Genomic DNA, 13,659 nt, shown 5'->3' on the forward strand with positions numbered 1-13,659 from the left:
CACTAGCAAAAGGCGCGCAATTTAAATTTTCTATGGGATGATTTGATTACCCTTCGCGCCTACATTTTTTAAATTTGCCGCTTTTCTACAGACGGAAATGGCTTGACAGACTTGAATATTCATATCGATCATAATATAACAAACACATTATTTTACACTTCCTCATACATTGCCTATATTTCTTTAAACAGGCTGATTTATTATAACTCATAACATAAAGCTGATGAAAGGTAATACGATAGAATACCTTGATTTCCATAGAGCGTGAAGTTGTGGTTTACTGGTTTACCGCCAAAGCGAGAACTCACCGGAAGCGGATGTGAACGATCCTACTCGAAACTTATTTTACTGATCATAAACCATTTTCTTAGACCCTGGTAAGTTAACTTTGTCAGTAGGAAAAGGCACGAAATTTAAAATTTGTATGGGGGATCTAATCGTCCCTTCCCGCCTCCATTTTACCCTTTTCTGATGACAGAGCCAACTTGCCAGAGTGCTATTAATAGTACATTATTGTCGAGGCTCGGAAGTAGCTACTTGCAGGCTGAGGATTCGTTTTAAACGGACGACCTTGGGAGTCCGTTTAATTGAATCCGAAGCCAGCAAGTAGCCTTCCAGCCGAGTCATATATAGTGCTTTTCTCAAAAATGGTGCAAGAAATATAAATATCATAGAAATATTTTACAAAACCAACGTTCTTACGTATATATTTTCACAGAAAAAAGCCCTTGCCGCCTTTTTATTTTTTAATAAAAAAAATTGAAGTGTATTTTAGCGATGGGCGAGTCGAGTTATCTGATTCGAATAATCCGAATCAACCTACAGATGAGTTGATTCGAATCAAGACTATTGGCAATCCGAATCAACTCGGCCACTAAACTGACTGGTAACTTGGTATCCGATCCGCTGACTCGGCGAATGAATCGTCAATTCACCAACTCTCCGAGCCGAGTCAACACTACGCTAAGGCCATTCAAAAATAAACCTTAATTCGATAGCCCGAAGGTTCTTTTTACAACAACTGCCGCTTGATTCGCCATCCCGAGTCGAGTTCACTGCTAGTATGGCCATTGAAAAATAAACCTTAATTCGGTGCCCTGAAGGTTCTGTTTACAACAACTGCCGCTTGACTCGTTTGCGGCTCCGCGGCCCGTGACCTTGTCGCGAACCACGCAAACCGTCGAGTCGAGTCAGTTCGAATTTCAACTCGGATCAGTGGCCGAATCGATTCGAATGATTCGAATCGAAAAAAAGTGGACTCGTCACATCGCTAGTGTATTTTTCTGCCGAAAATACGCCAAACTATTTGAGACAGCTAAAAAGTCGCGGTACTAATCATCTGTTTGGCTGTTTAATGGGCCTGTGCCTTCATTTGATATGGCCATTTCAACTTTTAAAAAGTTTGGAACTCGACAAATAATGGAATTTGTATGCAACATTGCAGTCCCAAAATCAGGACTGCAATGTTTTAAACTTTTTAATTTTTGACTGACCATAAACTAATACGCGCTTCGCGACCTATTTTTTAGACGGCAAAGTCGACTTTGCCGTCCATTTTTGAGAAAAAATTATTGTCGAATCAACTCTCTATTAAGTAAGCTTAAAATTAAACCAAATTAATTTACATCAAAGCACAGATTAAATTTATTGTAGCAATATATTTATCTGCATGCATGCTTGTCACGTTTCGAACTGACCCGCGTTGCCAAACAATCGCCAATTGTTTTTGATGTGGCAACATTGGTCATGGCGGGAAAATGCAAAATCAAAATGGCTGCCCTAACCTCTAGCATATATAAATTAATCGAAATTCGTCCTTAAATACTGGATAATAACGACGACGTTGTCGGCATTTTTATTTTTGTATTGTTTAAATTTCTATAGAGCCAATCTATAAGGTGGATGCGGCGGTCTACAAAAGGTGCGATGCAACGTGCATTTCAATGATATTTTTGTTTGAAACCTCGTTAGGTTTCATAAAGTAGGTTTATGTAACGCTTTGTTACGTATTGTACTTGGGAATATGGTTTGCAAATGCATTGAATTTTAAATGGGTAATAGTTTCAAGGCTGAGTTTATTGGCAAATAAACTGCATATTTTTTAAATGTCATTCTCAGCAAGTTTGTTCACTGTAATTATGCCTTATCACGGTTATAGGTACTGTTAAAATAAATCGAATAGGTATTTTTGGCGTCCTTTAATCGTGCGCAACAGTGCGCATACCTATAATACTCTGGCAAGGCGGCTTTGTCAGTACAAAACGGTGGAATATTTCCTAAGGGTATTTACATGATTTATTATAATAACTCAAGATATGTTCACTAGAACTGCAAACTAGTTCGCCGGCATGTAAATAAATTTCCTGCAAAAAATAACTTTAATAGCGACAGACTAAACTCAATGTTTGCTCACGACATCCGGGCTCCTGTTGCTACGACAGCAATCTTCCAGCGTAGCACTATCTATGTTGCTGCTAAAGTGTTTAATACGTTGCCAGTAGAAATTAAGTCACTCAATGACTTGAAATTTGTGACAGCACTTAAAAAATTTGTCATTGAGTTATGCCCCTACAGCTTAAGTGAATATTATAATATAAACGGTTAGTTAATAAGTAGGTATGTAAGTAAATATGTAGCTACACCCACTGGGTAAAATTGTATTGATTCTCACTGTATTGCCTAACATCAACATGTACACATACAATTTATGGCTTATGAATAAAAAAATAAAAAAAAAATGTTATAGGCCTTCCAAAATTGAAGCGCTTACCTTGTGACAAATTGTACAAGTTGCCTTTAGTCGCACCGGGGCAAGCCAGATATGTACACATCTCTACAGAGCTCCCACTTACCGAAAGAGAAAGACACAAGTTCATGTTTAACAACGAGTATGACAAAGATGAATAAAAGTCGAAAATTATATAATAATATGCCGTATTTTCATAGGAATATGACGTTCACCTAGCAATGCACGCACGAGAACTTTCCAAAGTTGCGAAACTTTCCACATGAGAAATTCTCGGTAACTTCTGAGAATGTTCTCGAGAACGAGAATTTATTTATTTATCGTAGTTTATACCATGAATATTCACGATAGTTTAGGTGTAGTCCTTACCCCCAGAAAATTCCGACTTTTGGTCGTCCGCTTCCGGTCAGAAAAATGTATGACGGCCCGGCCAAACGGTCAGACTTAGGTGGGGGGTGCTCGACCAAATGTCATAGAGGGACCCTAGCAGTTTTTGACGCCGCCATTTTTTTTCTATATGGCCGACTTTTTTTTAAACATTTTGAATTTTGTCCTAGCGCGCTGAAATTTTGGTCACGGAATCTCGGGGTCCCCTAGATACCTATGAAAAAATTTTTTTTGGTAAAATACTACAATTGCGGGAAAACTGGCCACTTTTATTTTGTATGGCAACTTTTAAACGGTGCGTGATAGGTGGGGGGTGCTCGACCAAATGTCATAGAGGGCCCCGAGACAAAACAAACTGCATTAAAAAAAAACAAAATGGCCGACTTTTTATTTTTATTTTTTCAAGTTGGTCCGAGCGCGCTGAGATTTGGCATGGCGAGAGATAGAGGCCTCTAGATTCTAATAAAAATTTTTGGAAAAAATTGTCGAAAGTCGAAATGTTCTCTGATATAAAGTGAGAATTTAAGCAACTTATTGGTAAATTTATCACATCAACAAAATAGCTAACTGTAATAGACAGTAATATATGCATAATAACATTTAGTTTTAAGTTATGCCTATTTAAACTTTATTTCAAGTATATTTTCTTGTTTAAACAATAATTTCCATGTTGCAGGAATGTTCTGAGAACATTCTCGAGAACGTTTCCGCTTTTTGGGAATGTTCTGCAATTTGTACATTGCTACGTTCACCTACCTAAAAAAATGTTACTACTACCTAATATTTGGGTTGGGTACCACCACCACCTATGGTGGCGATCCACACTCTGTCGATGCAGAGTCTAGCCTTAGCCGAGGAACTACAGGTACAATTCTATATTATATATATTTATTATACTTACCTAGGTCAATACCTAGATGCATAGGTACGCCATACAACGATTACACTGAAACAGGTGGGGTGCATACCAGCTACCACTTGTACGTTATAATTGTTATAAATTGATGTACCCTGATATTCTGTTATGATAAAAACTACCCTATTTCACTTAGGGTCGGTGGCACCCAGTGGCGGATTTCCCATAAGGCACAGTAGGCCCGGGCCTAGGGCGGCGAGATATTAGGGGCGGCAAATTGTGACAAAAAATTCGCTGATGATAACAAAAAATAACTCAAAATTAGGCGAGGCAACGAATTCTCAAAAAAAGCTACCTATAGAGAGAAATTCTTGAAGCACAATTTTTGACGTTGTACCTAACTTTATTTGGACTATCTAGGAGGTGAACATATCAAAAGTCCCCGGCCTCCACACTTGTGCGCGAATCGCGGCGCGAAGCCGCGAACGCGAGTGTGGCGTCGATTTCGCATATTGTTGACGCCTTCACGCCTTGTTCCCCGTTTATAGGGTTCCGCCGTACCTCAAAAGGAAAAATCGGAACCCTTATACTCGTGCGTCTGCATGGCTGTCCGTCTGTCATAGCCTATTTTCTCCGAAAGTGCTGGACCAATTAAGTTGAAATTTGGCACACATATGAAAGTTTTTCAAACTATCGTGTTACATATCAAATCAAAGAGCTCATTGTAAGAATCTCAAATATTTTATAAATAGTTAACAGTTATTCAAGAAAATTGGCAAAAAAAATGTTTTTCTTATGCTTCTTTTTTAGATTTTTTGAATGTTTTTTAGGTACATAAAAAGTCAATGTTATTAGTAAAACTGTCACTAAAAATGAATAAGTATTTGCTTATTTTTTTCGTAAAACCTACGTTCCTGTCACAAGGACGTATAGTTTCTGAGATATAAATAGCGAAAAACCCCCCTACTTTTGATATGTTCACCCCCTAACGAGTTCAAAAAAGTTACTAAGTAAAAAATGTGTCCCAAGCATTTCCCTCTATAATATATCTTTTCGTTGCCTGATCTAAATGTAGTCAATATGATGGATGCTGATGCTGAGAAAGGGGCGGCTACAGGGCTTGGGGCCTAGGGCGGCAAAGACTGCAAATCCGCCACTGGTGGCACCAAACTGTTCGCATCGTTTTGAAGAGTTCGCAAATTTTATGTATGGATAGTTTCATAGTACGAGTAATGGTAACATTCCATTTCTAACCGCTGCTGCGGGCGCGCCGGCTGACGTTAATCGGTCTGTCAAATTCAAATGTGGTTGGTGCAACTGGCCCTTAATTTTCCAATTTTCACACATTGGAGAAACGCTTTAATTATAGATGTTTTAGTCAAAAAATACAAGCACTTACCGCATTAGAAACGCAACTAAAAACTATAGATTCGTTAAACAATAGTGATCTCAGCAGTATTCTCACGATGTGTTAAAAAGGCCTTGACAGGCCCCATAAGTGGTACACACGTAAGACGTAATGTCGTATTGGTTCGTGATAGGGAGGGTATATATAGAGTTATGTCTTAAATGAGGTCAACGAGCTATCTAATAATAGGTAGTACATTACGATACACGTGAAAAAAGTAGGAAATTCGCAACGAGGGGCGATAAATTGAAACACAACCGAAGGGAATGTTTTTAATCGACACGAGTTGCGAATTTAAAATTTTCGCACTTGCATTGTAATTTAGCTACTATTATACATTATAATAAAACGAAGTGGCCTATTGAGCCAAACGCTCGTTGATGTCTTTTGTTCTATTGTTTTGTTTTGTCTTATGCCCGCGGCTTATACTTTTCATTTGATTATAGTTTGGTCTACCAAAAAAACTATTTTAATTTTTTTTACATGACCTACCTATTCGTACTCTTTAGTAAATTAAATGATACAATAAGCTATCAGATACCTAATCGTCAATACCTCGCAGTTTGGTTCGTATCAATGATTTGTACCAGATCGGCTCACAAAAACCCCGTCATTTCACTTTCTCACTGATGAGAATAGGTCATTGCATCATCGAACTGAACCTTTGTGAGAATATCTGTCGGAAAAACATTTTAGGCCGCTTATCTAGGCAGTGTGACAAAAATTGTTTTAATTGTGATCCAATTCACACGTCATTTTTTACAAAACTTTAAGCGTATCTTGATTAAATAGGATTCAATCTTATACTCGTACCTTTAAACTTTAAATTCTTGTATATTATTACCAAATACCACGTTAAAAAAACGATCTAGCTATAAAACGATATATTTAGCTGGAAAAAGGCGCATTTTTGAGTTTTAATATGTATTCCGAGCAAAGCCACAGAATAAATAATAGTACTAGGTACAGTACAGAAGACTCACTCTCTAACAAAACGCGTCTGTCACGATCAGCACAGATATGGCCGCTAGGTGGCGACAGCGCGAAGCGCGACTTATGGCAAACCCCAAAATTGGGGTCGAACGGATGGACTTTTAGCTACCTGTAGTAAAGCGACGAAATCGCGGAGTGAGCCACGCCTGGCAAAGCTCCCAGATATTGAAATTGATACTCGATTTACAGTACACAGGCTTAATTTCCCTTAAAGCATGCCTCAAAACTCAGTGTCATAGATATTTAGCAAATCAATAAAAAACAAATTAGTGGTGAGACACAGGTTTAGTTAAAGTAGGTACGTACAACCGTAACCGTAAAACTACGTGATGTGATGGTGTCAATATGTTATGACTACTCGTGAAAAAACCGCGGTTAGAATAAAGGTAGGGCTACCACATCAGCAACTTTCTTCTTTCTCTATGCTTGTGAGATTCGTTGGTCATCCTTTAATTACCAAAGATCATTAAAACGCAAAACGCGTCGCGTGTCCTTTCCTACTTACTTTTCCCTGTAACATTATTCCGCGATGTTAGTATTCCGCGAATACCGTAAAACGCGAAATCTCATTACCATTTGACTACACACCTACTCCCATTACCATCTACACATCTATCCGATCACGAAGTGCTTGTACTATTGTATTCCCGTTGCTTCTTAGACCTCAGAACTAGTACAATATGACCCGCCAAAACAGAAATATTAAAACGGTACCGTACTGCTTTGGTGAAGCAGACAGTACAAGATTAAAACTAATTGCTATACCCTGTCCGGGTTCATGTTCACATATGTGTGTGTGTGTACCTTGTATACTTATAATGTTGTGCATGATTGCAATGATTAAATGATTAAATGATTAAAATGACGGGAGCCAAGTTCAATACCGTACTGCTTCACCAATCAACAAAAGACTGCCAAGGTTTAGATAGATCATCGGACAACTAGAATAAATTGAAGATCAAGACTAGCACGTTTTTACCAACAATATTTGGATAAGAGTAGTGTCTTTTAATCTGATGGTACAATATAAAATTGTGCTATTGAACAATATGAACAGAATGCCAAGGATGTAAGGACTATGTAGGTAAGGCCAGGGGTGCGACACTCCTGAGATCGGTCAAACTCGGCTCCGCTCGGCTCAGCATTGCTCCGAGCAATTATTAGGGTTGGCACCACTTGACTTCCTTCTGCGTGCACGACCACAGATAAGATAATCACTTGAATTTTGACAACCCTAAATAGCCGAAAGGGATAGTGTCATATATTAGAAAGGGATAGCATGACTCGACCCTGAACCGCTGTCAAACTTCGGTTTTATAGGAAGTTTCCTTTCTGTACGGTAGTACTATTATTTATTCTGTGGTAAGGCTCTGTGAACTATGAAATGTACATAACTGCATTTAAGTGTCCCTTAACATTGTGAACACTTGTATGTAGGTATATTACTCGTATAGGTACTAATAGAGTGTGGGCGACATGCTTGCTAAACCGCTAAAGTTGCAAGTATCCATAGACTACAATAACAGCTTATCATCACGCGTAAATATTAATAAGTTTTTGACAAAAAAACATTTTGGGTACAAGCTTTTATCGCTGATTGTACTTTTAGTGAATAGAATCAGGCGTTACTTTGCGGAAATCAATATTTTTATTTATTATTTATTTATTTATTTTTATTTCTTTGCGGAAAGTAATATTTTGGTTTTAATGACTGTACTTTTCTTACGACAGACAACTAATACTCATTGAGACGATTCTAAAGACCCCAAACACATTTAGGTTGCGTTGTTTCATCACAGAGTTCCTATGGCCACCTCCTGTCTGCATCATCAGATCAGCTCAATGGTACCATAATAATAATAATAATAAGCCCGCAGGGCAGCTTGTGGCGAGCTGTTGGGAAGTAACGACCCCACGGACCCGAGTGCTCCCGAGAGTCGGTCAGGGTCTCCGTCTCCGGCGTGTCTTCGTCGGTCGGAGTGGACCCCAAGGGGACCCGCAGGACTCTCAGCTCTGGCTTGCCTTAATTGGCCGTCCAGAGAGGAATCGTTAGAGCTATATGCTCCAGGGGTGGAAGTGAAAGATGCATAAGACGCGAGTTGGCACAGTGGCTGTTAACAGCCACTGGGTAGAAAGCGGCGCACACCTCTCGACACCCCTGAGCCGCTCACACCGATGTTGCTCCTGGTGGTCTTCGCGACGGCAGTTTCAGGGGCCCATCTAGTTAGCGGCAAGTCACCGCCTGCCTCGATAACTTGTGTAAACATTGTTATGGCAGGTGTCCGTACGTCTTTGTAATAACCCAGTCTCATAGTCCACCCAAACTTCAATCCATAGACCGGTATACTGTTCTCTTTTTCTACAATAGTCCCAATGCCTGCTGAGACCGGTTCATGGGTGTCTATTGTTGCACCTGTGAACGGGTTCCAGCAGGCGTTCTACATGACATAAAAACTCTCCAAGGGGCCTCTACGTGTTGGATCTGTGTCCCCACGCAAGCCTATAAAAAAAAACCGGGATTTACAGGCCCGTGATTCCAAAAAAGGAGATACAAATAATAATAATGGTGACATTGTCATCCGATTTATATATACATATGCATGTAAAATTTCAGCTCAATCGGAAATTTGCAAGACAGACAGACAGACAACGGTCAGGTGAAAGTAAATAAAAGCTTGTAAAAAACAGATCTCAAGATCACTCTCAATACTGGTTCGCTTAAGAATCTTAAGACTAGTCGGTAAGCGATGTTGCTACCGCGATAGCTCTCAATGTCACGACCACGACCATGTTATGTGGGCAGAACGCATGGAGATGACTGGCGCTTTGCAAAACGTAACATCATGCTGGGTGTCAATGGCCTGAGATACTCATTATCATTACCTGCATTGTTGCTTGTTACTAAGCATTATGATATGATGAAATAGTACAATGCAAGAGTACGACGAACGAATATTACGATGCAATTGAGAAAAATAGGAAATTCGCAACGAGTGGCGACGACCGCGACACGAGTTGCGAATTACCTATGTATCGTACAACGTTGTACAGTACATATGGCCCTTTAAATTTTCGACATAGTTACGTAATGTGCCTATTATCGCACTAGTGCGGTAAAGTAGCACTATGTGTACCTACTGTAAAGCGTATTACTTAATTTGTAATGTTTATACCTAACTACAAACTACAATATATCCGACAATTCAAGACACATAAAATCAAGATTTTTTTTATTCAAATCAATTACTTAGTAATTTTTAATTAAATGAATAATGTTAGTAGATTTCACATATGTAGGTATATGTCATGATCTGCTCCTACTTAAAGTTTCGAATCTAAGTTTGATGGGATGTCTGTTCTATTATATATTAATAGAAAGGATTTAGGATTACGACATTAAAAGGCTTTTAGATACCCATCTAAATTAGATAAAGCAATTAACACCTACGTAAATGTTAATTAGGCATCGTTATCTGTCGTCATACGCAGGTTATACAATTTAAATTGAATTCAAAACAAACATAATAATAAAAACAAATATACCACATTTCGTAAGCTAAGTGTTGCCGTAAACAAACAACATCCCGTGATAAAATCTCAATAGCGTAATTTGGACTTTACCCACGATTCAAACAATAAAAAGTATAAAAACACTGAAACATTATGAATAAATGTATACCTATCGAAGTTTTGTGGTCTCTAATAATAGTAATAATAGATACAATCCCATAACGCGTGAAGAGCGGCCATTATAAGCTGAGAAAGCGGTCGAAGGAATTGGTGCATATTATCAATTGGTCACTGACGTAATGTTGTGTAAGAAGATAATCCTATGGATGTTTTAATTGGCCCGGCGGCGTGGAAAATCGGACCATAATCGATGAGCACCCGTGGAAATTAAGGCACCATTGCATCGAATAAAAAGGTTTGATTGAGGTCAAGGCTGGCTTAAAATCTTAAGTAAAAGTAAAAATAACAACAACATATGTACGTTAAAATAATAGGAAATTCAGGGTATGTTTAACGTTAACATATAAGAAGAAGAATTAGACATAATCAGTTTTGGACAATTTTGACTACCATTATTTTAACCATTATTTATTTGTCATTAAAGGAAGCAATAAAGTTTCGTTTACATTAATCGACATTGTATGTATAAAAATAGAATAATATTCACTAATCCAGATTACCTACACGATACATTAAGGCTAAGCTGGCAAGCCGCCTACTCAGGCATACACCGTTAAGTTTACTGTAGTTTCTCATTTATAGAAGTAGATAGACGTCTAAACATTCAAACAATAAATATTTATAAATAATTAAAATTAAAATATTCATAGTCCTTTTTCATCTTTCCAGATAATATGGTGCGTGGTGGGGTTGCTAGCAGTGCTCTGCTCTCCAGCCAGCGGCCACGGTCGCCTCACTGAGCCCCCCTCCCGCGCCACCGCGTGGCGGTTCGGCTTCGACACCCCCCACAACTACAACGACCACGAGCTGTACTGCGGCGGCTTCACGCGGCAGTGGAAGAAGAACGAGGGGAAGTGCGGGGTCTGCGGGGACGCCTGGGACTCCCCCGTGCCCCGCGCCCACGAGCTCGGCGGACGCTTCGGGAAAGGCGTCATCGTACGAAGATACGCCCCTCAAGACCCCATCACAATCAAAGTTGAACTAACCGCCAATCATTACGGCTTCTTCGAATTCAGAGTCTGCGAGGAACCCAAAGCCACCACCCAGGAATGCTTAGACAAAAACGTCCTAAAAATCGACGGGAGAGACGGCACCAAATACTACCCGCGCGACGGAAATAAAGTTTACGAGATGAAGTACCGCTTGCCAGAGGGCCTGGAATGCGCGCACTGCGTGTTGCAATGGCGGTATATAGCCGGAAATAACTGGGGTACCTGTGAGAACGGGACCGGGGCAGTGGGTTGCGGGCCGCAGGAGGAATTCAGAGCTTGCGCGGACATCGCTATTGGAGATCGCTTCGTGACTACTACAAGAAGGCCGAGACCGAGCTACGTGCCGCCTGGCAGACGGCCAACCGTGCCAGTGCCAGAAGAAAGCACGTCCAGCAGCGCGTGGTACGGCGTCGTCGTGGCGGTCGTCGCGCTGCTTGTCGCTGTGTCCGTCCTCGCCGGCTTCTACCTGTACTACTACAGAGGAGGCATGAGAATCAAAAGCTTCTTGAAGAAAACCCCCCCGCCCGCGCCTGTCCCGCCCCCGCGACACAAGCGATCTTCCCTTTCGAGAGAACACCCACCAGAACTGACCACACCTAAAGTAGCCACGATCTCCGACTCGGGCTTCGAGACAGTAGATCTCAGAGCGAAGTAGACTTAAAATTATTACCTAACACTGCCTTTAATAGTGATATTTTTAGTGTGAGTGACTGTGTGAATAAGACTATGGTTCAAAGTGAATCTGTGAAGAAATGAGATTTTGATACAATTCTGATCACTGTCGTGGTTTCCATGTTTACGTGGAAATCTGATGGTTATTACTGGTTTTATTAAAACTTGACCATAAATACGCCAATACGACATACGCCAATAAAGTACCATATGTATTTCCGTTGCGTTATATATTCTCAGTCTAGGGTTTAAGAAAGTCATTAAGAAAGGCTTGGTAATAATAAAATAGCTAGGTAAAAGTCACTAAAAATGTTAAGTGGAAAACACGTACCTAGAAGTTGATAAAGTCATAGTAAATTTTGCCGTATTTCTGGTCAAGTTAAACCGGTAACAGTATTAGTGTTCGGTTTTGGACTGACGCCATGGCAAAGGCTTATAAAATCACTTGTTATTACACATCAATGCAGCTTTAGGTAGTCGTTATAAGAAATTGACTTGTATTACTTTTTTCAAATATTGACTAAGTTGCGCCTTACGTATATGGTCCGAATAACCCGTAGGTACCTATTAATTTTGCTCTTTTTATTGATCAACTCGTTTCGCTTGTCTGTTGTTAAAGTTGTAGTTGTAACATAAAGACATTTTACGTTCTTATGCTCTTAGAATTAGAGTCTAAGTTCATTAATCAATAAGAATGCAATGACTATACTAAATGTTCGATCGAGTATAAGTAGTTTAATATAAAAACTGTGCCAACAATGCAGCTGACCTTATATAGATCAAGTGTTTTTAAAGCCTGCGCCACGGAGGCTAAAGTACTTGATGTTATGTTAAGTAAGTATAGTTTTAATTAGCTGACCTAATTCAATTTTTGTAAATTATATTTATGTTGTTAAATTAAATGAATTTGGGTATTCATGTCACTCATTTGTGCAGCTGACCCTGCCCCCTACCCTCTACCGCCCTGGCGGCGCCTTTGACGTGATGTAAGATGCATTAAAACTACGTGTATCTATAGGTATTTGACCGAAGGGCCCACTTCTTGAAATATCGTTATCTTCTTGGATCGATCAGTTGGTTGCTACTTAATTAGCTAGCAACTATCTAAAATCGCATGTCATTTGTTGCAACTTTTGTAGAAGCTTTTTAAGACGATTCATGATAGTATTAATACGTAATAGCTCAATAAATAGCTTAATTTTCATAAACCCCGACAACATTTATGATAGGAGCGCCATCTAGTGCATAGACGCCATAACCGCTACCATCATCTATTTCGTATTTATTGGGAATTGGGATCATTGCAACCAAGCCCCCTACTCTGTCTGTTCTCTTTCACGGCGCAGAAACTAGTATCATTTCTCTCTCCTTGCTCTTTTAAAAATGCCGTTTGTCAAAAAAGGACAACCATACTGTTGACAAGATGGACTTCAAATCCAAGTGTCCCCTTTTTAGGCGACCCAGGTTGTGCATGTGTGCGTAAAAACGTATATGTGTGCTCTTTTAGGGATGTGAAAAGCCGATTTTAATCACGTTATATATCGATAAACGCTATACAGCGGAATGAAATAGCGATTATTGAAGCTTCAATATCTTCGTTAAACATAAACATAATTGTCATAATTGAAATGCTAATGGATAATGAATATATTATAATGTAATAAAATAATTCAATTATTGCGGACCACCTATTTTAGTAGGTATTTATGTATTTTAATTAAATATCTGAACTTTCCCTTGGTTCTCTCCTGGGGCGTGACTATAAAATTGTGATATGATAACCACAATAAAGAAAAAAAGCGTTGTTGTTCATTTTAGGTATAGTTAAACCTTTGAAGTAAAATTAAAATTGCAAGAAATGTCGATAGTTTATCGATATGACTTTATCGACATGGCTACAGCAAAGTGGGTCGCT

At 39.4% G+C, this 13,659-nt stretch overlaps 1 protein-coding gene across 1 annotated transcript in view; it reads left to right on the plus strand.

Moving 5' to 3' along the window:
* The window catches only part of LOC134674479 (uncharacterized), a 41,162-nt gene extending 28,503 nt beyond the window's left edge, over positions 1-12,659 (plus strand). The window contains exon 2 of the mRNA XM_063532577.1: positions 10,750-12,659. Within this exon, the coding sequence (XP_063388647.1) occupies positions 10,750-11,727 (978 nt within the window). The 3' untranslated portion in view covers positions 11,728-12,659. The remainder of the gene's footprint in view (positions 1-10,749) is intronic.
* Positions 12,660-13,659: the final 1,000 nt, after the last annotated feature.

This window comes from Cydia fagiglandana, chromosome 20, assembly GCF_963556715.1.
Source record: "Cydia fagiglandana chromosome 20, ilCydFagi1.1, whole genome shotgun sequence".
In the NCBI taxonomy this organism is placed as follows: Eukaryota; Metazoa; Arthropoda; class Insecta; order Lepidoptera; family Tortricidae; genus Cydia; species Cydia fagiglandana.